The sequence below is a fragment of the Rana temporaria genome, chromosome 12 (assembly GCF_905171775.1).
Source record: "Rana temporaria chromosome 12, aRanTem1.1, whole genome shotgun sequence".
Lineage (NCBI taxonomy): Eukaryota > Metazoa > Chordata > Amphibia > Anura > Ranidae > Rana > Rana temporaria.
The window spans coordinates 12,782,037-12,808,542 of record NC_053500.1 but is presented as its reverse complement, the minus strand read 5'-3'; the positions used below and the strand labels follow the sequence as shown (position 1 = coordinate 12,808,542).

At 45.4% G+C, this 26,506-nt stretch overlaps 2 protein-coding genes across 4 annotated transcripts in view; both read right to left on the bottom strand.

The window, feature by feature from the left end:
* Positions 1-6,670, bottom strand: part of MYLK2 (myosin light chain kinase 2) — a 64,672-nt gene extending 58,002 nt beyond the window's left edge. The window contains exon 1 of the mRNA XM_040330662.1: positions 6,400-6,670. The gene's annotated coding sequence lies outside the window, so the exon portion shown is untranslated. The remainder of the gene's footprint in view (positions 1-6,399) is intronic.
* A 15,456-nt stretch (positions 6,671-22,126) lies between these two features.
* The window catches only part of TPX2 (TPX2 microtubule nucleation factor), a 28,163-nt gene continuing 23,783 nt past the window's right edge, over positions 22,127-26,506 (bottom strand). For 2 of the 3 annotated variants that reach the window (XM_040331706.1, XM_040331708.1), the window contains exons 12-17: positions 26,199-26,294; positions 25,752-25,925; positions 25,495-25,641; positions 24,897-25,008; positions 24,387-24,574; positions 22,127-22,534 (exon numbers count right to left, since the gene is read on the bottom strand). In XM_040331706.1, the coding sequence (XP_040187640.1) occupies positions 22,424-22,534; positions 24,387-24,574; positions 24,897-25,008; positions 25,495-25,641; positions 25,752-25,925; positions 26,199-26,294 (828 nt within the window). In that variant the 3' untranslated portion in view covers positions 22,127-22,423. The remainder of the gene's footprint in view (positions 22,535-24,386; positions 24,575-24,896; positions 25,009-25,494; positions 25,642-25,751; positions 25,926-26,198; positions 26,295-26,506) is intronic. The other variant, XM_040331707.1, reaches the window with a different exon arrangement.

Sequence of the window (26,506 nt, the reverse complement as noted above, 5' to 3'; positions counted from 1 at the left end):
TCTCTGAGTTCATAGACGGACACAGAATCCTTTGACAGTAGGGTTATATCCGCTACTGTCAAAGGATGCTGTGTCCGTCTATGAACGGAAGAGAAACAGGGTCGTCGGAGGTTTGTTGTCAAAAAGTCCATTCGTGTGTATGGGCCTTTAAAAGGGCTTGAAAACTGACTTTTAAAATGAAATTACCATGGCAAATCTTAGATGAGATTTTAGTGATTGGGCTTACATCCATTCACGTTTCTAAAATACCTAAAGAGAAGAAAAACATCTTAAGATTTCCTGTTAAATGACTACCGCCAAAGCTCACACATTGCTGTCCAACTATTTCATGGTGGGGGCCAAATCCTATTAAAACATAATGAGGTCATGCAGCAATCAATGTTGTTTATGAGGGAAGATTAAGAAAGCTGTTAGTTGACGGCCTTCATTTAGTGGGAATGACAATATGCCAAAACGAAAAAAAAAAAAACATGCTGCATGGAAGAGAGGCGACCAATAAACCAAAACATCCAGAAGATCTTTCAGCCAGGGTAACTCACACAAAGACAGTGGGGAGACCAACTGTGTGGGTTGTGGATAAGTGCGTATTGACCCATTTCATAGTGGAGATGCCTTTGATTCTGAGATTTATAGGTGGATTCAGAAAGACTTAGGCTGGCGTATCAGTAGATACGCCAGCCTAAGTCTGAATTTGCGCCGGCGCTAATTTAAGCGTATTCTGGAAACCAGATACGCTTAAATTAGGCTCAGATACGAGCGGCATAAGTGTCTTACACCGTCGTATCCTAAAGTGTAATTTTTAGGCTGACCGCTAGGTGGCGCTTCCATTGCAGTCGGCATAGAATATGTTAATCACTAGATACGCCTCTTCACGAACGTACGCCCGGCCGACGCAGTACAGATACGCCGTTTGCGTAACGCATTATCAGGCCTAAAGTTATTCCATCAAATAGCTGCAATAGTAATGTTAAGTATAGCCGCCGTTCCCGCGTCGAAATTCAAAAATTTTACGTTGTTTGCGTAAGTCGTCCGTGAATAGGGATTTACGTCATTTACGTCCACGTCGAAACCAATAGGACCGTGCGGCGTACTTTGCCACAATGCACACTGGGATATGTACACGGACGGCGCATGGCGCCGTTCGTAAAATACGTCAATCACGTCAGGTCAAGCCCCATTAACATAAAACACGCCCCCTTAGCCGAATTTGAATTAGGCGCCCTTACGCCCGCCCGATTTACGCTACGCCGCCGTAACTTAGCAGGCAAGTACTTTGTGAATCATGTACTTGCCTCGCTAACTTACGGCGGCGTAGTGTAAATGCCATACGCTACGCCGCCACAACTATGCGCTCGCCATTCTGAATACAGCTATTAGAGTCAAATATATTTGTATTGCGTTTAACAAAATAAAATAGTACAGTACAGACAACGTTCAAATGTCCACGATACAAAAAAAATAAAAAATACAATGCAAATCCCACTGTCTGCTCATCACCGGAAACACTATCAACAGAAACTCAATGATTCTGAGATTTAAAATAGTGGCAGAGTCACTTTAAAGGCATAAATAGTTGCCTGATCCTCTTAGTTCAATTATAATGCAGATAAAGGCTTCTGACTTTTCTCCAACTTCAGCTTGTTTCTTTTGGGTCAGACTCATTAAATAAAACCAGTGGATCAGAATGAGAGCCAGTCAGCTAGCAGGTCAGCAATGGCATCTGAAGTTTCTTGTATGACCTTTCATTTAGTACGATCTTACCATGAGTGTGAACAATTTTATATTGAGTTTGGAAACGCATGCAAGAAAGTAAATGGGCAAAGCCATGTTTGCTCATCCTGACTGGTAGTAGTTCACAGCAGGGCCGTCTTAATAGCATCATGGGCCCCTGGGCAAAGTAATGCTCTGGGGCCCCTACAATGATGACAGTGCAGGTAAACAGACATCAAGAAGGTAGGAGGCAGACTGCCTCCCCTGTGCATCTATCACTCTCAGTACCATCATGGGGCCCCCAATTACGGGGCTCAAGGTTCAGCTGCTTTGGGGAAAGTGCAGGGGCCCCCCCAATACAGCTGTGGCCCCTGGGCAGTGCCCAGGTGTGCCCTCTCATTAAGACAGCCCTGGTTCACAGTAGATGGTCTTCACTTCTCCATCCGACCAAGTCTTTGGGTCAGGCCTGGCCTGGCCTGGCTGACAACAGATAGCTAGATTCACAAAGAGTTAAGCCGCGTATCAGTAGATACGCCCTCGTAACTCAGAATCTGCGCCGTCGTACATTTAAGTGTATTATGAAATTGAGTTACACTTAAATGTAGCTAAGATATGACTGCCTGCGCCATCGTATCTCAGCTGTCTAGTTCCGCCGGCCGTTGGGGCGTGAACGCTGATTTACGCCTAGAATGTGTAAATCAGCAAGGTACGCCGATTTACGAACGTACGCTTGCCCGTCGCAGTAAAGATACGCCGTTTACGTAAGGTGTTTTCAGGCGTAAAGTTAGTCAAACAAATAGTTGGCCTAGCCAATGTTAAGTATGGACGTCGTTCCCGCGTCGAATTTTGAACATTTTACGTTGTTTGCGCGTTAATGGGGCTGGACGTAATTTACGTCGAAACCAATACGTCCTTGCGGCGTACTTTGGAGCAATGCACACTGGGATATGTCCACGGACGGCGCATGCGCCGTTCGTTAAAAACGTCAATCACGTCAGGTCATGAATCATTTACATAAAACACGCCCCCCTGTTCCTCATTTGAATTAGGCGCGCTTAGCCTGGCCCATTTACGCTACGCCGCCGTAACTTAGGAGGCAAGTGCTTTGTGAATACAGCACTTGCCTCTCTGACTTACGGCGGCGTACCGTAAATACGATATGCTACGCCGGGTCAAAATTACGCCGCCCTACCTGAATCCAGCTAAGAGTCTATAAGGCTTGGTCAGCCTATTACAACTCCCATTGGGTGCAAATTACATTCCTAGATATACTAATAACCCCTAGAGCAATGGTTCTCAACTCCTGTCCTCTGGACCCACTAACAGGCCAGGTTTTCAAGACAGTTGAAATACATCACAGGTGATATCAATTGCTGCTCGGTGATTGCAATATTCTAGTCTGCATCTTCCCAAGGTAATTCTAAAAATCTGACCTGTAATGCCCTGTACACACGATGGGACCTTTGTCCGACCAAATTCACATCGGAATTCCATTGGAGGAAAAGAGATGTTCTCTATTTAAACTCCGATGGAATTCATCGGAATTTCCGATGGGGCATACACACGGTCGGAATTTCTGATGGAAAAGTCAGTCAGACTTTTTTCATCGGAAATTCCGATCGTGTGTACATGGCATTACAAACAAAAAGATCCATGGTGTCCTGATGCTGGCTCTGCCAAGTGATGTTGCATCTTGTGTCCTCTGGTGTGCTCCAGATCTGAGTTCCAACCTGCGCCAGTGTACTCTGCAGTCCTAGTCCCTCCTCATAGCACCGTGCCCATTTACACTGCTGTCACTAAGAGCGCTCTTGCACTCAACCACATATCAGAGCAGAGTGAACCTAGGAGTTGTGACATGGGGTCAAAGCCTGGTGGAACGTCAGCTGGCCCTTAGATTTTTCTCCCTGTCAGACCCCATGTTAACTCCGATGGGGCATACACACGGTCGGAGTCAAAACACTAAAAGCCGATCACATTTGCATATTGGATGCAGTTAAAACGCATTCCAATTCACGTATATATGTGAACCCTGCCTAAGTGACTAACACATGAGGCAGGCTAACTCCAGCGAACACTTTTTAAGCACTTACAGTGTTTTGGGATAAAAGAATTCACTAAATGAATAAAAGTTGACCTTTGTAAATGTTTTTTCTCAATGCTCTAATTGCCACTTTTGCTGGACAGCTTGGCCCGTTAAAGGAATTTGAAAAAATAACAGACCTGCCGGCTGGATCAACAACTGTGTAACGCAGGGGACTCAGAAGAACAAACGTTGTTGTGTGTTAGTGTTACTGACAGACTGCATCATAAATGGCATTTTTATATTTTTGCCCAGAGGAACACTTTAACAATTCCATACATTGGCCCGGATTCAAGAAGCAATTGCGTCTGCGTAACCATAGTTACACAGCGCAATTGCTTACTTGCCCCGGCGTAACGAGTTCTCCTGAGTGGTTAACCACTTGCTTACTGGGCACATATACCCCCTTCCTGCCCAGACGAGATTTTAGCTTCCGGCACTGCGTCGCTTTAACTGACAATTGCGCGGTCGTGCGACGTGGCCCCCAAACAAAATTTATGTTCTTTTTTCCCTCACAAATAGAGCTTTCTTTTGGTGGTATTTGATCGCCTGTGCAGTTTTTATTTTTTGGGCTATAAACAAAAAAAAGCGTAAATTTTGAAAAAAACACACAATATTTTTTACTTTTTGCTATAATAAATATCCCATTTAAAAAAATAAAAAAAAAAAAAAAAAATTCTCGGTTTAGGCCAAAACGTATTCTTCTACATATTGTAAAAAAAAAAAAAAATTGCAATAACCTGGTTTGCGCAAAAGTTATATTGCCTACAAAATAGGGGACATAATGATTTTTTTTTATTTTTTTTTTTACTAGGAATGGCGGCAATCTGTGTTTTTTTCGGGACTGCGACATTATAGCAGACACATCGGACACTTTTGACACATTTTTGGGACCATTCACATTTATACTGCGATCAGTGCTATAAATATGCATTGATTACTGTATAAATATGACTGGCAGGGAAGGGGTTAACCACTAGGGGGCGGGGAAGGGGTTAAATGTGTATCCTGGGTGTGTTCTAACTGTGGGGGGTGACCGATCTGTGTCCCTATGTACAAGAGACACAGATCGGTCTCCTCTCTCCCTGACAGGACGTGTTACTGGGCAATCGCAGGTGCCCGGCGGCCATCGCGGCCGCCCGGCACGCGCACTGTGTTCCCGCGAAATCAGGGACGGTCCCGGGAAATCAGGGACGGTCCCGGGAAATCAGGGACGGTACCCAGTGCCGATCCTGACCTCCCTCGGGCCCTAAGCAAAATGACATGGCACATTAAAAATGAGAAACGGGGGGCGCTGACGACAGTGACATGTCACATTAAAGAAAGTTGAGAAGCGGGGGTAGGGGGTAGTTCTGCTGTCGGAAATGACATCTTACATTAAATTGAGAAGCAGGGGGTGCTGACTTCTTACCTCTTCTCCCATGCAGCCAGCGAGTTGAGAAGCGGGGTTGAGGGGGCGAAAATTACATCTCACCAGACGGGGGGCCTCTAGTAATTTGGGGGGCCCTTCGCAGCTTTGCGGGGCCCTAAGCGGCTTGCATAGTGAGCCTATAGGGCGGATCGGCCCTGACGGTCCCGCGAAATTGGGGACGGTACCGCGAAATCAGGGACGGTCCTGCAAAATCAAGGACGGTCCTGCAAAATCAGGGACTGTCCTGCAAAATCAGGGACTGTCCCGCAAAATCAGGGACTGTCCCGCAAAATCAGGGACTGTCCCGCAAAATCAGTGAGCATCCCGCAAAATCAGTGAGCGTCCCGCAAAATCAGGGACAGTTGGGAGCTATAATAATAAAAAAAAAAAAAGAAAGAAAAGAAAAGAAAAACAAAGCTTTAAAGGGCCTAAACCTCCAATGTGTTTATTCTAAACCAGGAAAGGAACGACAGCGCACTGCTGGACCTTCTTGTATTTTTTTTGTAGTTTAAAGCAGGAGTTCACCCGAAAAACAATTTTTAACATTAGATTGAGGCTCATTTTGTCTAGGGGAATCGGGTGTTTTTTTTTTAAATCGAAGCAGTACTTACCGTTTAAGAGAGTGATCTTCTCCGCCGCTTCCGGGTATGGGCTGCGGAACTGGGCGTTCCTATTTGATTGACAGGCTTCCGACGGTCGCCTACATCGCGTCACGAGTAGCCGAAAGAAGCCGAACGTCGGTGCGGCTCTATACGGCGCCTGCGCACCGACGTTCGGCTACTTTAGGAAAATCGGGACGCGATGTATGCGACCGTCGGAAGCCTGTCAATCAAATAGGAACGCCCAGTCCCGCAGCCCATACCCGGAAGCGGCGGAGAAGATCTATCTCTAAAACGGTAAGTACTGCTTCGATTTAAAAAAAAACACCCGATTCCCCTTGATAAAATGAGCCACAATCTAATGTTAAAAATTAAGTTTTTGGGTGAACCTCCACTTTAATGTTGGAAAAACAAATGAAAAAAAATACTTAAAACCATTGGGATTGAGAACTGTTAAAAAAAAGAAAGCTACATTGAAATAGCTTGTATGTTTTCAAGGTATTAATCTTGCTTTATTTGTCTATAGCTTTTACAGACTACTCTCAGTATATTATACATAGGAGCAATATTAGTGAATAACATAAGAAGGAAACGGTTACCTGGAGTGATGTTTCGGAGCCTCAGTACGATGCAGTGACCTGGTCCTTGGTGTTGTTGATCTGATATAGAGAGGGACATAGCTGTGCTCAGTGCACAATGCTGTGGGAGGAGAGAGTATCCTTTACAGAGCGGGGTTGCGTTATTGCCACCAGACACACCTGTCACTGTTGGATCTGACTCCTCGGATACGTCCCATTCTTAAAGCTGAAGAATTTAAAAGAAACACAGCAACGTCCATATGGCCCTTCTCCCGGACTCCCTACAGTCCCCTGTTCCAGGCTGTCTACTGGCATTTCGTATAGAACCCTCTGCTCTCTATGCCCGCAGAGCGTGCCCAAGTAGGGCACCAAGAGTTAATGCCACGGGCTGGGACACAGAATCCTAACCCGCCCCCCCCCTCTGGCTTGTGCCCCATGCACTGGGATTACTGGGACAGATTTCAGCAGCTGGGTTGGGTCATTAGCAGCCATCAGTCACAGGAGTTTCCTGCCCAGGTTGGGCTTTGACAGGCAGGGATGTGAGGATGACCCGGACTCCTTGTTTTTGACCGGGATGTGACCGGATCGATGAGGCCGCTAATCCAGGATCGGACCAGTTGCTGCTCTTGAGAAATTATAAATCATGCTTTTGCTGGAGAGTTCATCAACAAAATAAAAACATTTGGGCACCAAAAGGTCTGACTTTTTTTTTATATGTAGAGCCGATGATCACAGCTACCATTTCTTTATCTTTCCACCGGTACAGGTTACAGAATGAAAAGTAAAAACTTTATCAGTAGCTACTTGCAAAAAAAACAAAGGGCCAGATTCTCGTAGTTTGGCGTAACTTTGTGTGGGCGTAACGTAACCTATTTACCTATTTAGATGGGCAAGTGCTGTATTCTCAAAGCACTTGCTCCGTAAGTTGCGGCGGCGTAGCGTAAATCGGCCGGCGTAAGCCCGCCTAATTCAAATTTGGAAAAGAGGGGCGTGTTTTATGTAAATGTACTGTGACCCGACGTGATTGACGTTTTTTTTCACGAACGGTGCATGCGCCGTCTGTGGAAATCTCCCAGTGTGCATTGCTCCAAATACGCTGCAAGGACGTATTGGTTTTGACGTGAGCGTAAATTACGTCCAGCCCCATGCACGGACGAGGACGCGGGAACGACGGCCATACTTAACATTGGTACGCCACAATAGAGCAGGGGTAACTTTACGCCGGGAAAAGCCTAACGTAAACGGCGTAACTGTACTGCGTCGGCCGGGCGTACGTTCGTGAATTCGCGTACCTAGCTGATTTACATATTTCGACGCGTAAATCAGCGTACACGCCCCTAGCAGCCAGCGTAAATATGCAGTTAAGATCCGACGGCGTAAGAGACTTACGCCTGTCGGATCTAAGGGAAGTCTATGCGTAACTGATTCTAAGAATCAGGCGCATAGATACGACGGCGTATCTGGAGATACGCCGTCGTATCACTTTTGAGAATCTGGCCCAAAAAATGCACAATGGCTTAGAGCGTATTGTACTGGAATCGGCAGCTGCTATGTTCTTATCCAAACAGCGTACTCCCAAAATCAGGTAGGCCAAGCACAGCGGCGCCCGCCATTGAGGCAAGTGAAACAAAACTCTTTTAATTAACATTAACCTCTTGCTTACCGGGCACTTAAAACCCCCCTCCTGCCCAGACCATTTTTCAGCGCTGTCACACTTTGAATGACAATTGCACGGTCATACAACACTGTACCCAAATCAAATTTTTATACCAATAGGTGGCAGTGATAGGCACCGATAGGCGACACTGATAGGTGGCACTAATTGGCACCACTGGTGGGCATTGATAGGTGGCACTGTGGGCACTGGCAGGCGGTACTGGTTGGCACTCTTAAACACAGAAAACAAAAAAACTCCTGCGCACGAGTGGATTTATCCAACAGTCAATGTTCCATGGGAAAAATGCCAATAACGGTAACAGTGGCCTTGCTGCCCTTCATGGATGGGGAATATCCTTCCAAAAGAAAAGAGAAGAAGAAGGCGCACCAGCCTAGTGTGTTACCGTTGACAATTTAATAGAATAAAAATAGAATAAAAAACTACTCACAAGGAGAGCAACATAGTAGGCTTATCGACAACGCAGTGATGGATACCCCCTCAAACCACATTCCAAAATAGGGGGATAAAGCTGTGTCATTGCCGGCTGACGCGTTTCGAGGCTACAGGGACCTCTTCATCAGAGCCCAGCAGTCTGGTTGGCACAGATGAGGCGGATGTGCTTTTTCCTCTTCAGAACCGATGTCCCTTGCACAGAAGCCGGCGATCGGCTTTTTTTTCTCTTCACGTTGTCAGCTGCCCCAATGAGTTCCACCATGGCAAGCCACTCCCGAGCCCCATGTGTCCATCATACCATGTGTGTGTGTGTCTATCATACCTCCTCATTGTCTGTGATTGACAACAGTGGGAGCCAATGAGGAGAAAGCGAGCAGAGAGAGCCTAGGCCAGTGATGGCGAACCTTGGCACCCCAGATGTTTTGGAACTACATTACCCATGATGCTCCACTACACTGCAGAATGCATGAGCATCATGGGAAATGTAGTTCCAAAACATCTGGGGTGCCAAGGTTCGCCATCACTGGCCTAGGCTCTTGTGCACATCACTGGATCAAGATCAGGCCTGCATTAATGTGCATGGAAAAGTCTCGTTTTTTTTTTGTTAAAAATAACAAACATGTCTATACTAACCTGCTCTGTGCAGTGGTTTTACACAGAGCAGCCCAGATCCTCTTCTTCTCGACTCTCTTCGAATGCTCCTGGCCCCTCCCTCCTGTTGAGTGCCCCCACAGCAAGCAGCAATGTGATCAACGTGGGACATGGATGCATAGGGGACTTTGCTTTGAACATTAAATTGTGTTTTTTAACTTGTGGTGCTCCAACACAGTTTAGTTCAGCTTTAAAGGAACACTAAAGGCAAATTTTTTTATTTTTTTTAAATAGCAAACATGTTATACTTACCTCCATGGTGCAGCTCATTTTGCACAGAGTGTCCCTGAATCCAGTCTTCTGGGGTCCCTCGGCGGCTGTCTCGGCTCCTCCCCGCAAAAGCTTTCCACCTTCATGTGAGCGAGCTCGCATGGTGGAAAGCTTTTGCGAGCGCGCTCCCGTGATACAGTGGCGGGCATAGCCGACGACTGTATCACTCGGCCTCGCCCCCCCCCCGGCGCGCCGTGTCATCCACTGTGATTGACAGCAGCGCCAGCCAACGGCTGCGCTGCTATCAATCCGTCCAGCCTAGCCAACCAACGGCCAGGCTGGGGACCCGAAGAGGATCACATGGAAGCGCGTGGGACTTTCGAGGGGTCAGGTAAGTAAAACGGGGGGGGGGGGGCCTTTACCGTCGGAAGTTTTTTTAACCTTAATGCATTAAGGTGAAAAAACATTTACCTTTACAACCCCTTTAACCCCCCTGATTTTACTAGAGGCAACAGTCTTGCTTTTCCATGCTCTGGTTATGAAACATGCCTGGAATTCCTCTTAACTAAGCAACGGTATGATTAATATCACTATAAGTGCGCTGTGAGAGACTGATGAGTGCCCAAGATGCAGCCTACAGTTCCTTTGCATGGGGGGAAAACTGTCACGCTTGTGCTGACAGATTTAAATTTCATCTTAGAAGACTTTAACACTTGCTGTTGACATATCGCCATATCAACAAGTCTGCAAAAAGTCACCCTGTTTTAAATTACGAGAGTACCAGCATTGGGATATATATATATTACAGTAAATAAGTTGTCAACCTGTACTTTACCTATTCATCTTCTCTGCACTTCTGCAGGAACCCGAAGAAAAGTTTTCGGGGTCAAACTTGGATGAAGGTTACATAGGGCTGAAGCCCCTCCCTACAAAGCAGAATTTGGGTTATGCTCTTGGCCATTCTGCTTATCTGCGGGGGTTAGAAGATGAAGTCATGTGTAAATCTCAAAGTTACATAGTTAGGTTGAAAAAAAGTTTTTAACCATAAAAATAAATAAAGAATCCCATATACACAATTCTATACCCACAGTTGATCCAGAGGAAGGTGAAAACCCCCCAGCAGAGCATGATTCAATTTGCTACAGGGAAAAAAAAATTCCTTCCTGTTCCCCCCTGAAAGGCAATCATATTTTCCCCGGATCAACTTTACCTATAAATGTTAGTACCCAATTATGTTACATTTAGGAAAGTATCCAGACCTTTTTTTAATGCAATCTACTGAGCTGACCATCTCTTTTCTCCTAGGCGTAAAGAGTGCCCCCTTGTGATGTGAATAACTTAACACCAAGTTCACTATATGGCCCCCCTTATATAAGGGAAAAGGAAAAGGAAAAAGGGAAAAGGAAAAAGGGAAAAGGAAAAAGGGAAAAGGGAAAAGGGAAAAGGGAAAAGGAAAAAGGAAAAAGGGAAAAGGGAAAAGGGAAAAGGGAAAAGGGAAAAGGGAAAAGGGAAAAGGGAAAAGGGAAAAGGGAAAAGGGAAAAGGGAAAAGGGAAAAGGGAAAAGGGAAAAGGGAAAAGGGAAAAGGGAAAAGGGAAAAAGGGAAAAGGGAAAAGGGAAAAGGGAAAAGGAAAAGGGAAAAGGGAAAAGGGAAAAGGGAAAAGGGAAAAGGGAAAAGGGAAAAGGGAAAAGGGAAAAGGGAAAAGGGAAAAGGGAAAAGGGAAAAGGGAAAAGGGAAAAGGGAGAAGTGGCAAAGGGAAAAGGGAAAAGGGAGAAGTGGCAAAGGGAAAAGGGAAAAGGGAGAAGTGGCAAAGGGAAAAGGGAAAAGGGAAAAGGGAAAAGGGAAAAGGGAAAAGGGAAAAGGGAAAAGGGAAAAGGGAAAAGGGAAAAGGGAAAAGGGAAAAGGGAAAAGGGAAAAGGGAAAAGGGAAAAGGAAAGGAAAAGGAAAGGAAAAGGAAAGGAAAAGGAAAGGAAAAGGAAAGGAAAAGGAAAGGAAAAGGAAAGTAAAGGAAAGGAAAAGGGAAGAAGGAAAGGAAAGTAAAGGAAAGGAAAAGGGAAGAAGGAAAGGAAAGTAAAGGAAAGGAAAAGGGAAGAAGGAAAGGAAAGGAAAGGAAAGGAAAAGGGAAGAAGGAAAGGAAAGGAAAGGAAAAGGGAAGAAGGAAAGGAAAAGGGAAGAAGAAAAGGAAAGGAAGGAAGAAAAGGAAAGGAAGGAAGAAAAGGAAAGGAAGGAAGAAAAGGAAAGGAAGGAAGAAAAGGAAAGGAAGGAAGAAAAGGAAAGGAAGGAAGAAAAGGAAAGGAAGGAAGAAAAGGAAAGGAAGGAAGAAAAGGAAAGGAAGGAAGAAAAGGAAAGGAAGGGAGAAAAGGAAAGGAAGGGAGAAAAGGAAAGGAAGGGAGAAAAGGAAAGGAAGGGAGAAAAGGAAAGGAAGGGAGAAAAGGAAAGGAAGGGAGAAAAGGAAAGGAAGGGAGAAAAGGAAAGGAAGGGAGAAAAGGAAAGAAAGGGAGAAAAGAAAAGGAAGGGAGAAAAGGAAAGGAAGAAGAAAAGAAAAGGAAGAAAAAGAAAAGGAAGAAGAAAAGGAAGAAAAGGAAAAAGAAAAGAAAAGGAAAAAAAAAAGGAAAAAGAAAAAAAAGGAAAAAGAAAAGGAAAAAAGGAAAAAGAAAAGGAAAAAAGGAAAGGAAAAGGGAAAGGAAAGGAAAAAGGAAAGGAAAAAGAAAAGGAAAGGAAAAGAAAGGAAAAAGGAAAAAGAAGAGGAAAAAGGAAAAGGGAAAGGAAAGGAAAAAGGAAAAGGGAAAGGAAAGGAAAAAGGAAAGGAAGAAGGAAAGGGGAAAGGAAAGGAAGAAGGAAAGGGGAAAGGAAAGGAAGAAGGAAAAGAAGAAGGAAAGGAAAGGTAGAAGGAAAGAAGGAATAGAAAGGAAGAGGCAAAAGGAATGGAAAGGAAAGAAAGGGGTGTGTAACATGAGGAGGTCCCGGGCAAAATTGGCATCTCAGACATTGTTAGAGATAAAGGAGTCAAAATCAGAGGAATTTCTGAAATTGGACCATACCGTCTTCCAGTGAGTATTTAATGCGTTTTACTGTGTTCCAGTACAGTTCAGTGCAGAAAAAGAATGCAGACTGCAACTGACCACACATGCCATTGAAAAAACATATAACCTACTATTCACGTGTTTTTGATGCAAAAAAAAAAAAAAGCGCTCTGGGCTGCATGTGGTGTGAACTGGCCCTAAGGGTGTATCTATGAAAAGCATCTGATATCTTACCTTAAAGCAGCACGTCTTTAGGGAATAGAACACTGAGAATTTTGATTTTCAGCTGCTCAGTCTCCCTCTAGAGTATATTTATAAGAAAAACAGTTACATTGACATCAACCCAGCATCAACCTGCCATTATCACCATATTTATAAAACCTATAATGGACCAGCTCTGACCTATAACCTGCATTCACACCTGAGCAATTTGTCAGGTGAGTTCTGGGGGCACGATAATGCTCAAACAGTACCATTGTTCTGAATGGGCCCGTTCACACCCGAGCATGTCAGCTGAAGCTTATGTAGCGAGTGGTTGCTACGAGTTACTACATCCACCGATATCACCCTGCTGCCAATCATTAATTACACACACTCTTTCAGTCAATGAAAAGTCTTTTGCTTGTTTTTGTTATCTTTATTAGGGGATCAATTTGGATGGGATGCTCGCAGTACCCCTTTTTCGTGGCCGTGGACATTACTTGAGGAAAATATTTGATGGACTACTGATCCCAGCGGTCCCAACTTGTAAATCCTGCACCCTCAGGCCGCATCGATTTGACACAAACTCCACAGTCTTTCCTCTGGCTCCACACTCCGTGCCTGTTCCAGGACACCTTTCCATGACCGTGTCAGGAAATGCTCCCTCCCAGCTTACCCCGACGTGCCTCTTCCAGATCTCCACTGTGCTTCACTCACCGACACTGCCCCGAGTCCTTCCTGAAGGATTTACCCGGACATGGGGACCAACGGCTCCTCCAGCTCCTGTTCCAGGACACCTCTCTATGACTGTGTAAGGAGAGGCTCCCTCCCAGCTCCCAAGCTATTCCGCCTGATTTGCGCACCCCCCCCCCCCCCCCCCCAACAGTCTAGAACGCTATCCTTCAGTTCACTCAGCCGACAACTCCCCCCCAGCAGGCTGACTGAGGGAATATATAGGATGCCCGTCCCTTGCCAATCCTTGATGGGGATTGGTTAGAGCTCCTACATGCACCCCATGCCACTCTCAGCCCTGCCCCCTTTTCTAAACATTCTCACTGGAAACAGGGGAGGCGCCCAAAAGCTGAAGTACATGTCAATCACACCCACTGCTACACTAAAACACTCCCAGCTCAAAAACAAACAGGCCTGTTTAAATTTACCTGCACTGGCAGCTTTACTCAAAAAAAAAAATCATATCTAGCATGGTAGAGGGTGCTACACGTACAAAAATACTTAAGCTTCTTTGGGGTAGAATCATGCATTTTTTGGCCACAAGGCTTTAATGGGAATGCCTGAAGACGTGTTTACACATTTTTCATACATTAAGGGGGGGGGGGGATGTATAACTGATTTTAAAATTATCAATCAGCTGCTGCACCTGCAGCGGAAAGTGAAGGGGTCTGCATCTCTTTTAGTTGTGTGTTTCTTTGGGGGCAGCTCAAGAAAAAAAATGAAATTTCTGTTGCAGGGGAAGCCAAAAATCTCACGTATCCCAAAATCTTAGTGCAGACTTCTGGGAAAATCAGTGAGACAATCACACAATATTGCCATATTTGGCATGTAATTTTTTTTGGGGGGGGGGGGGTACCTAGTTTTGACAGGTACCCAACTCCCACTTCTGCCCATCATGCCTAGGCGGCGGTGAATCCTCCTCCTCCTTCTCTCCCCCCCCATCCCCATCTATTACAGATCCCAGAAGATTGCTCAGCCATTCAGGCCAGCGCATGTGGACCTGGCTGTGAAACCACAAGCTGTCATAGCCAAGTTCCCACACTAGTAATGCAGAGGATAGGCGGGGGAGAGAACCGAGGCTTTGTGCGGCCACATCGCTGGACCGTGGAACAGGCGAGTGTGTTTATTAAAAGTCAGCAGCTACACTTGACTTTTAATAAACTGAAAAACGAGGGGCACTCCGCTTTAAGGCTGGGTTCACACTGCTACACGGAGCTGCTCACAGCAGGGGTCCGGTGCATCCCTGTTCACCGTTTCAGGTCGGATTTATGTCCAAATTTTTGGCTGAATTTGAACCTGAAACGGATCAGAAGACGCACAGGACTCCTGCGCAATTCACTCCGGAGATGTGTGAACCGCCTCCAAAGAGAGCCAGTCACAATCTCCTGATAAGTGAATTGGATGCAGTGAAAACTCACATCCAATCCGCAATAGTGTGAACCCAGGCTAAATAAAAACAAAGGTTTCCTTTCCATTTATTGCCGACAGTTTTCCAAAATCATACCTCAAATATTCCAAGACTTCCACCGCAGCTTGTCTAATAATCTATATACAGCACGGTCATGTGACCGACCCAGACATGTCATCATGGGCAATGACAGACACATAACCCAGAATGGCCTTGTATAAAGTACACATTACAGCAGCATTGCCTCACTTGTGAAGGGTCAGAATGCAAAGTATATGAATTTCCCCAGTACAAGATAAACCTGTGTATGGCTGGCTGTATCACGATTGCTCCATTTCTCCCCTAATGGTTTTATAAAAAAAAAAAAAAAATTTGGGAAAATAATTCTAAACTCATCAGTTTTTTTTTTGTTCTCATTTACATCGATAGAGACATATCCTTCCCTTTATAGGATGCGACTAGGACAGGTAGACTGGAAATGTTATGCGAGTAGATGAAAGTTAAAATATCAGTTCTAAGGTTTTATCCTACTGGGGATACAGTATATCCACTCATTCTGTCCTTAAAAAATGGTCATTGTAGATTTGTTAAAAGAATGGGAAAATACTGGATTTTTGTACTCACCGTAAAATCCATTTCTCTGAGTTCATGGACGGACACAGCAGCATCTTGACCTTAGGGTATTATCCTCCTGCTAGGAGATTGACTAGGCAGAAAAACAGCATGTTAAGTGTTAAAAACAGAAGACACAGTACAGTACCTCCCAGGGGGCGGGCCCCCGGGTACATCCCCCATTCTCTGCAGCCTCAGTTCGTAAACAAGCCGTACAAACGAGGGGTGGGTGCTGTGTCCATCCATGAACTGGGTTTTGTGGGGAGTACAAAAATCCTTTTTCTCTTCTGTTCATGGACGAACACCGCAGCATATTGACCTTAGGGACGTCCCCAAGCAGTGTAAAAAAAATAAATAAAAACGAGGGGTGGGAAAACACAGCAAACCAACTTCACCCCAAACAAACCAGAGCTCAACGGAGGAACTTCAACCTTAAACAGCCGCCTGTAAAACCTTGCGGCCAAAGGAGGCATCTGAAGATGCACTCACATCCACCTTGTAAAACTTTGAGAAGGTGTGGACTGACGACCAAGTCGCTGCCTTACACACCTGTAAAACAGACGCTTGATGGCGGAAAGCCCAAGAGGCAATCGCCCTGGTCGAATGGGCCGTAACCGGGAAGGGGGGCGCCCGCCCCTTAAGGGCATAGGCCTGAAGCACAACCTGCCTGATCCACCTAGAAATGGTGGCCGACGAGATCGCCAGACCCTTCTTAGGACCAGTCACCGACACGAACAGTGAATCCGACCTCCGAAACAGCCGTAGCAGATAGGTACACTTGTAGGGCTCGAACCACGTCCAAGGAATGCAATGCATCCTCTTTTGGGTTCGCCAGTCGAGGACACAAGGATGGAAGAACAATGTCCTCATTAATGTGAAAGGCCGAAACAACCTTCGGAAGGAAAGACTGCGGACGCAGCACCGCCTTAACACTGTGGATGACCAATTAAGGAGCCATGCAAGACAAGGCCGCTAATTCAGACGGTCCCTCAGCACCCGGCTTTCAATAGCCACGCCGTTAAAGCCAACGACTGTAAAGCAGGATGAAAGTTAGGACCCTGCGACAGAAGATCCTCTCGCAGTGGCAGGTGCCACGGAACATCTGCCACCAGATCTGCGTACCAGGGACGGCGAGGCCAATCCAGAGCAATTAGGATTGTTCGTATCCCCTCGGCTTCCACTCTGCGTAGCAGACGAGGAAGAAGCTTCAGAGGAGGCAAGGCATAGATTAGACGATAGTGACCCCACGGCGCCACCAACGCATCCGCCCACGGGTCTCTTGACCTGGCCACGAACCGCGACACCTTCCGATTGAGTCGTGATGCCAGAAGATCCACGTCTGGAGTGCCCCATTTCAGACACAGACTCTGAAACACATCCGGGTGTAGCGACCATTCTCCTTGGTCTAGCGTTTGGCGACTTAGGTAGTCCGCCTGCCAGTTCTGTACTCCCGTAATGTACACGGCGGGAACATTCTGTTCGGCCCACCAGAGGATGTGAGTGACTGCCGCCGAGCTCCTTGTGCCCCCTTGATGATTGAAATATGCCACAGCCTTGTCTGACTAAATCCTGACCGGGCGGCCCTGTAGTCTTAAAGACCACTTGTAGAGGCACAGCCTGATCGCCAGGAGTTCCAGGACATTGATCGGCAGGCGGGCTTCTTCCTGATTTCAGCGCCCCTGGGCTGACTGAACACCCCAGACTCCCCCCACCACCGTCCAATGGCACGGGAGGAACAACTTCCCGGCCCGAAGAACCGGAGACGTCAGCCACCACACTAGATAGGACCTGACCAGACGACTCACCCGGAAATGGCAATCCAAGGACAAAGGGTGCTTGTCCCAACGCGACAGAATTTCTCTAACACGAGTATAAAATTGAGCATACGGAACAGCCTTGAAGGAGGCCACCATGAGACCCAGAACTCGCATGCTAAAGCGAAGCGACGACCACTTTTGGGTCGCCAACCGCTGCACCGCAGTTTGCAGTGTCTGTAGTTTCTCTGTGGGAAGAAAAACTCTCGCCTATCCAGGACCAACCCCAGGTATTCCAGGCGCTGAGATGGTACCAACACCGACTTCTGAACATTTAGCAGCCAACCGAATTCCAGGAGGGTCTGGCAGGTGATACACATCAGAGCTTGAAGAAGCTCTCAGGAGAAGGTCGTCCGGATATCCTACAATAGCGATCCCGCCCTGCCTCAGCAGGGCCAGAATCGGAGCGAGCACCTTGGTGAAAACCCTTGGCGTCGAAGCCAGGCCGAAAAGGAGGGCCACAAATTGAAAGTGGTCCTCCCCAAGCGCAGAAATCTCTGGTGCTTTGCGCATATGGGGATATGCAAGTACGCGTCCTTGATATCCAAGGACGCCAGGAAATCCCGATGGAGCGCCGCTACTACAGAGCGAACCGACTACATCCTGAACTTTTGCACTTTGACAAAACAGTTGAGGGCCTCGAGATCCAGGATTGGACAGACCCCTTCCTTCTTGGGGACTACAAACAGATTGGAGTAAAACCCCTGAAACCATTTCAGTAAGGGAACTGGCACGATCACCCCCCTGACCAGCAGAACCTGAACAGCCCCAAACAGGGCCTCCCGACGACCAGGAGGAAGCTGGAGGTTAGAAGGAAAAAAAATATATATAATCTGTTTGGTGGACAAAAGAGAAACTATTGTACCCCGAGGAAACAACTTCGCAAACCCACCGGTCGTAAAGAAGAGATATCCTCGGCGCGAATTTGCGATGCCGGCCCCCCCACCCGAGAGACGGGTGGGGGCAGACCTTCATGCAGAAGCAGGTTTTCCCGCAGGCTTGTTGGGTTTGCGCAACCAGGAGCGCTTCTGCCCTTTAGCAGGCGCCTTGCGGACGGAAAAAAAACGATTGGGGGCGGTAAAGGAGGGCCCCTGCCTACGGCGAGGCTCCTTACCTTAACCAGATTGTGGGAGCAGAGTGCTCTTACCTCCCGTGGCATCTTTTATGATGTCATCTAGAGAAGCCCCAAAAAGCCTTCCACCCTTAAAGGGCAAGTCCACCAAGGCCTTCTTAGAAGACTGGTCCGCAGACCAACACTTAAGCCAGACAAGTTGGCGCAACACCACCGCATAGGTCGAGGCCCTGGAGAGCAAGGGAAGAGTATCCAGGGCTGCACCAACTGGTTGGCCAGCGCCACACAGTCCGGAGGGGCTTGATGCTCCTCCAACTTCTGAAGCAACAACTTTGCCCGTTCAGTAAGTGTCTGACACTTGAGCCCCAGCCAAGACCGGTCTCACCGCCGACCCCACCACTGTGAACATGGAGCGGGCCACAGCCTCAGCTCTCCTATCTGCGGGGTCCTTAAAAACGGGAGCCCTCTCCACAGGTAACGTGGTAGCTTTGTTCAGTCTGGACACAGGGGGGTCCACTTTTTCAGGAAATCCTCCTCAAAAGGATAACGGACCACAAAGCATTTTGGAACAGAAAAAAAATAAAATAAAAAAATAAACTTTTGCAGCCGATCCCATTCCATGTACAAAAACGTTCCCAGATAAGGAACACAAGGAAACACTTTTGCAGTGCGGGCCGGCTTGCGGAACCCAAAAGGGACCGACGTCTCCGCCGAATCCTCCATTTTCTGAGTATCCGCACCGCAGTGATAAGAGCCCTATCATGCGCCGACCCTGATACAGAGTCATCCTCACTGTCCGTATGGACTAGGCCTGCATCCTCCGACACCTCGGAACCAGGGCCCGATTCTGTGTCAGAGGCATCCCCAGAAGAAGGCGGGGAGGGGCGTTTTTACCCCCCGTGCGCCGCTTTTATTTTGGCAACAAACGCCTCTAGGACTGCAGTCAAAGAATCCACAGAGGCCGCAGGTACAGGGACACTAAGGGTTCACTCTGGCATGTCTGGGGGAGAAGCATCCGGTTCAGACGCCATGCTGACCCCCCTTTTGCCACCCTTGGAATGCAAGGCCGACCCACAGGCCACCCTCCCGGCCACAGCAGAGGAGAACAGGGGACCCCCCCCAGAGGACTCACCACCCCGACCAGACCTGTACCACTGCCGTCTGCCTCCCAGAGCGCTGCTCCATGCTCAGGAGTGTGCTGGAGCCGTTCGCACTGATTTTACAGCCACTAGAGGCAAAAGCACCTTCCAAAAAGGCCGCCGACATGCAAACCGAGGATGTGGGCTACAAGAAAATGGCTGCCGATATCCAATAAACGCGCCCGGCGCCGCCAAAATTTTGGCGTCTGCAATTGTGCAGTAAAAACAGACACATCAGCAAACACCCGGGACTGTAACTCAACACAGTAATGCAAAGCTTTCTCCCTGGTGTGGAGTGTCATGCTTGCCCCCTCCCTTGGACTACAGGAGTCAGGAAGACCACTAACACACAGCTCCTTTATCTGCAATGTAGAGAGCACCCCGACTCTCCTGTAGTCCAAGGGAGGGGACGAGCACAATACTCCACATTTGTTCTGCCCAATGGTCTTAAAAAAGGTGAAAGGGAAAAAAAAAAAAAAAAAAAAATGTATGTATGTATTTTTATGTGTGTGCAAATGTGAGATCCGAGGTCTCACATTAAAGAGGTCCCGTCATGCTTCTTCCTTGTAATAGGAATAAAAGTGACCCAAAAAAATAAAGTGCCCTGTCCCGACAAGCTCACAAGCATACGCAAAAGTCAGACTTGCATATGAAAACCATATTTAAACCGAACACGAGGCAACGCTGTGAACGTTTGATCAATAATTCTAGCACTAGACCTCCAGTTACTCAAAGCTGCCAAGCTGTAGAAAATGTTTAAACATCGCCTATTGAGATAAGGGTCAAAGTTTGTCGCAATTCCACAAGCAGGTGTAATTGATGTTTTACTATGTTAGGTATCAATTTACTCGACGCAACATTATCTTAAAATAAATTTTCCCCCCCAAAAAATTGCAAGAACGCCAAGTAACTTTCTAGCAAAAATAAGATTTTAAACACCAGTTTGGAAAAATAGATCTGGTCCATAAGTAAAGTTGAACTCCAGGTAGACAGAAATCAAGCAGTTTCGGTATATACAGTGGGGATCGAACGTTTGGGCACCCCAGGTCAAAATTTGGATTCATGTGCATGACGAAGCCAAGGAAAAGATGGAAAAATCTCCAAAAAGGCATCAAATTACAGATTAGACATTCTTAGATGTCAACAAAAGTTAGATTTTATTTCCATCATTTACACTTTCAAAATGACAGAAAAAAAAAAAAAATGTGCAAAAGTTTGGGCACCCTGCAGAATTTCTAGCATGCACTGGCCCCTTTGCAAAGCTGAGACCTGCCAGTGTCATGGATTGTTCTCAATCATCGTCTGGGAAGACCAGGTGATGTCAATCTCAAAGGTTTTAAATGCCCAGACTCATCTGACCTTGCCCCAACAATCAGCACCATGGGTTCTTCTAAGCAGTTGTCTAGAAAACTGAAAATAGTTGTCGCTCACAAAGCTGGAGAAGGCTATAAGAAGATAGCAAAGCGTTTTCCGATGTCAAGATCCTCTGTTCGGAATGTAATTAGGAAATGGCAGTCATCAGGAACAGTGGAAGTTAAAGCAAGATCTGGAAGACCAAGAAAAATATCAGACAGAACAGCTCGCAGGATTGTGAGAAAAGCAATTCAAAACCCACGTTTGACGGCACGATCCCTCCAGAAAGATCTGGCAGACACTGGAGTTGTGGTACACTATTCCACTAAAAAGAGATACTTGTACAAATATGGTCTTCATGGAAGAGTCATCAGAAAAAAACCTCTTCTACGTCCTCACCACAAAAATCAGCGTTTGAACTTTGAAAATGAACATATAGACAAGCCTGATGCATTTTGGAAACAAGTTCTGTGGACCGGTGAGGTTAAAATAGAACTTTTTGTCCGGAATGAGCAAAGGTACGTTTGGAGAAGAAAGGGCACAGAATTTAAATGAAAAGAATCTCTGTCCAACTGTGAAGCATGGAGGTGGATCAATCATGCTTTGGGGTTGTATTGCAGTCAGTGGCACAGGGAACATTTCACGAGTAGAAGGAAAAACGGATTCAATAAAAATTTCAGCAAATTTTGGATGGTAACTTGATGCCATCTGTGAAAAAGCTGAAGTTAGAGAGGATGGTTTCTACAAATGGATAATGATCCTAAACACACCTCAAAATCCACGGGGGGATTACATCAAGAGGCGTAAACTGGAGGTTTTGCCATGGCCTTCACAATCTCCTGACCTCAACATAATTGAAAAATCTATGGATAGACCTTAAAAGAGCAGTGCGTGACAGACAGCCCAGAAATCTCAAAGAACTGGAAGACTTTTGTAAGGAAGAATGGGCAAAGATCCCTCAAACAAGAATTGAAAGACTCTTGGCTGGCTACAAAAAGCATTTACAAGCTGTGATACTTGCCAAAGGGGGCAGTACAAGATATTAACTCTGCAGGGTGCCCAAACTTTTGCAGACGCCATTTTTTTTGTTTTGTCATTTTGAAAGTGTAAATAATGGAAATAAAATCTAACTTGACATACGAGAATGTCTAATCTGTAATTTGATGCATTGGAGATTCTTCCACCTTTCCTTCGTTATGCACATTAATACAAATTTTTACCTGGGGTGCCTAAACTTTCGATCCCCACTGTATGTCAGGCTCGTGTAGTCCCCTGTAAAGCAGAGCTCATATTGAAAAATGAAGTAGCCAACTTGTAATGCATTAATCATGTACCAACAAAGGATATACAGATAGGCGGAGACATTATTTGGGGGACAAGCTTGTTTATCAGAAGAAAAAAAAAAAAAAAAAAAAAAACCTACATTGGGATTTTTATATAGGTTTATTAGAATAAAAATAGGCAAACATTTTAATTGTGTACAGTTTTAAGAAAAACAAAAAATGTTATAACTAGTATTTACAGAGACTTTACATGAAACCCTTTAGTATTTAGCACATTTTCCCACAATACTTAAAAATGCAAATCTTAAAAACACTACATTTTTTTCCTCTCCTCTACCACACAAGGTTTCTTTTTTCTTCTTCTTCCACTGAGGTGGTTCTCTCGAGATATGGCATCTCTCAAACATCTTTACAAACTTGCATTACCAGATGCAATTTTCATATCTTGAATCTGTCAGAAAAGTTGGGGGATTTGGGAACGGTGAGGGGAAGGTCACTTGTTTTGACTTCCACGGTTTTGAACTTCCTGATAGGCTGAGCTTTGTGGACCTAAAAATAAAAAAATTATACATAATGCCGAGTGTTATAGTCGAAATTTTTTTTTTTTTACCCTTTTTTTTTATAGAGTTACAACTAGCTGGGTTTTTCCTTGCCATTAGAATCCCCAGTGGAAAGATACTCACCCCAAGCCCCAATGGGATCCAGCGATGTGCATGAGACATGAGGCTCTCCCACGTCCCTCTCCGGATTGGCCGAGATGCAGGAGCCATTGGCCCCTGACAAAAATAAAAATTCTCCTGCACTTGAGTATTTTAGCTATACACAGGTGTTGTGATTCACACTGAATTTAGGCAAAGCCTATAGTCTTCTAGCCCTCCTTAGAACAATGGGTATTCTTTGGAACCCCCCCAAAAAAAGGGGGGGGGAAGAGGGAGGTGGGCGCACCGACCTTGTGCATTATTAGTGGCAACATATTTTATTACAAACATATTACACACGAATCAAGGCTTGTCAATTAAAATCGGGCTGTGTCCCTTGACACCTGCAGGACCTGATGTTGAGTGTTATCAGATGTGGTACTCCAGACGCATTTCAAGGGCGTGCCCTTTTGCTCAGAGCCTATACGGCCAATGGCTTGTTCTCTCCCAATTGTCCCTATATGTATCCCCACTCAGGGCGACGCCTACCCAGATAGCTCATGCAGACAGGTGTGAACCAACTCCACCCAGTAAATCAAACTTGGCCCATTGATAATTAGATATACAAAAATAAAAAATAAACCAATGGATTGGTAGATGGATAGCCATCAAAAAATTTATTTACACAAATGGCACTGGCATTTTTTCCTTTTTTCCTGCCAATCACAGCCAGAGGCAGGAGCAGGGCTGAGCCTTGCACCTCTAGTACAATGAGCTTTCCATTTGGAAAAAAAACTATACAGTACTTCACCCCAAAGGCCCTTACCAAACCTTAAAGCGTTCATTTCACTTCATATTCCCGATTTGTGTCTGCTGTACTATGTATGAGAAAATGATCCTATTCTCTTTGTATGACTTCCTTTATGTGAAATCCCTGGTTTTCTAGTCCCATTCTTTACACAGGCAGACAGCCGTGTCTGCCTTGGGAACGATTGCCGGCGAACATCAGGTTCGGACAGACACGCCGATTGGCTACTGCTGTATCCAAACACTATAGGAGCGGGTTGCCAGAGAAGTACAAGTATTCGATACATGTGCATGCGGCGGTCTGGAAGCGGTAAAAAAAAAAAAAAAAAAAAAAAAAAAGGGGGGAAGAGCATAACACCATATAGTTGTATACTATACAGCATCACAATCTATTTAGTAAATTCGATATACTGTATATGGTCAATGAAAAAAACACACACGGGAAAAATATTGATAGGAGGAGGCGGCGTTACATTGGGTTTTTGCAGCTTTGTCGGTGTCTCATCGGCCTATAATCTAATAGATTTTGAACCTGCCAATGTCCTGTAGGATGAAGAAATATGCACCGCTGTGTCCCACATCTAACAGAGCCTGCCTTCTGAACTGCCAAGAGGAGTTCCAGCAAGAACAAGAAACACCAGATCAGATTTAAATGGTGTGCATTTTCCTGGTATGTGGGCTCAGTTAGGGATTTACCCTCAATTTTACCTGACAGAAAGTGGGAAACCGCTACAAGGAAATAAAAAGCAGACAGGAGTTGTAGGAGAGAAAAAAAAAACCCACACACACAAACAAAAAAAAAAAAAAAAAAAAAAACCCACACATGCGCTGGCTAGGGTTGTTTTGTATGACAAAAATTCGATTAGACACAAACAATTGGCAAGTAAAAAGTTCTCATATGCATTTGTGTTTAAAGACGGAAATCAATTTCAATTCTACACATGTGAGATGCTTACCACTTCTTGTCTTAACTTGCTGATCGCCAACTTTTCCTTCTCTTCCCGGCACCTACGTTCCTCTTCTGCCATAAGAATTCTCTGGGTCTCCTGCTCCGCTTGACGTTTCTCAAACTCCTGGCGATCTTTAGCACGCTTCTCTGTTGCCAACTCAAAGGCTTCCTGCACTATGGAACCAGAAAGGCTCTCTAAGTTTAGAAATACAAAAAAATAAAGTGACAAAATTGGTGCAACAAAGAAAGGACACTGCTCATGGGTCTCCTGCTTTTCAAAGATTTATTGGTTTTATGTCATTTCAAATAGCCTAAATTTTAGGTACAAATCATGGCCCATTAGCATTGTGTCCTACCAAAAAAAAAAGTTCCTCAGAATCAAGTACCAGGAAACCCATACCAGAAAACTGGTGCAGTAATGTGTAACAGACAATTGTGCCAGTCAAAAGATAGAAGTAGGGAAGAGGAAAAAAAACAAAAAAAAAAAACAAACACACACACACACACACACACTTACCGGTCAGAATCCGACTTTCCTTCTTGGGAACAAATGGCTCTTGGTGGGTCACAGTATTAGGCCGTGCTTTGAACGTGGACATTTCCTTTTGCTGTTTAAGTTCTTCTTCAAGCTTGATAGGAAGAGAAAAAAAAAAATAAAAAAAAGTTTGCTGTCAAAGATGATCCAAAATAATATATAACATATCCATCTATCACAAGTTTTTTTTTTTTACCTCCATTTCTGGGGTCCCCACCCTGCGCCATTGGCTCCTCTGGGATGTTTCACACAGCTTGCTATGGGGCACACTTTTGAGCTGTGTGCGTCCATAGACCCAAAGGCTCGGCCCTGCTTCCCCCCACTCCTACTTACAGGATTTGACCGACAGCAGCAGGAGCCAAATGGAACAGCCAGTGCAATGGGGGAGAAAAACCAAAAACAAACACACAGACACTTCATAACCAAGAATGAAATCTTAGCTGGTTATATGCATGTATAGCATATGCAACATCTTGGCTGCAAAGCATATACAGATACATGAGCATCCACAGAAACACTACACATTTACAAATTCATTTAGATTATGGGCAGATATATATTTCAACTCTGCTAGCCACACCTGCTGTTTCCAAATTTGATGCCTGGTCTCTCCTCGTTTATCAAGTTCCAGGTTAAATGGTTCTGGTTGGGTTTTCTCCTTCACCTTTTTCTCAGGAAGACTGATGTGGTCAAAATAAGGCAGAGGCTGAGCCTTGAACTTGGGAGGCTAGATTAAAAACATAAAATAAATCACACACATTTTTTAGCATCTATAAACAAAACAAAAAAATAAAAAAGTAGATGTCAGTTCAATGTCAAAACAGCCTAATTGCTTACTTCTGCATTCCGGAGCTCTTCCAGTTTTTTTTCCTTCTCTTCCATCCTATGCTGGTCCCGGTTATTAAAAGAAAAGGGACACACTTCTACTTGTTTCTGCTCCACTAATTTTGGCTTGAAGGGGACTCCAAAATAAGGCATTGGATTGGCTTTGATAACAGGGACCGGCTCCTCCTGTAACACAAGAACATGTTAAGCAATTGTTTCCCCATATGCAGCGGAAAGTTCTTGGGCAGATTTCTGCAATTATATATTTGAGGCACATTAAGGACTTAAAGTGAACCAGTCCTGGTCTAAAATATGCCCAAAAAAAATAAAATACCAATACAAACACACACACACACACACACACACTTTGTACCAGTGTTATACTTCTTAAAGGATACTCCACTGGGCTTCTAGTGGAGCCCCTTTGATCCTAGAGCCCAGGCAATGGCCCACACTTACCTTCAGCTCCTCTGCCTGCATACGAACTCTGTTCTTCAGTGCAAAAGCTGGAGAGTGTGGCATAGTTATAGGAAGCATTTTCTTTTCAGGAACCCCCTAAAGAACACAGGAAGAGTGGGAAGAAAAAAAAAAAAAAAGTTACATAAGCCTTAAAAACAATTGAAATCCCTACCATAATGAACTAAGCCATTCAAGCACAGATTTCCATACATCTTTAAATTACGCTTAGGTTGTGCAAAACCCCTCAAAGCTAGCTTTCTTTGGAGGAATGGGTAGAAATGTAACTATTGCAGGAGCGGGGCGAAGGG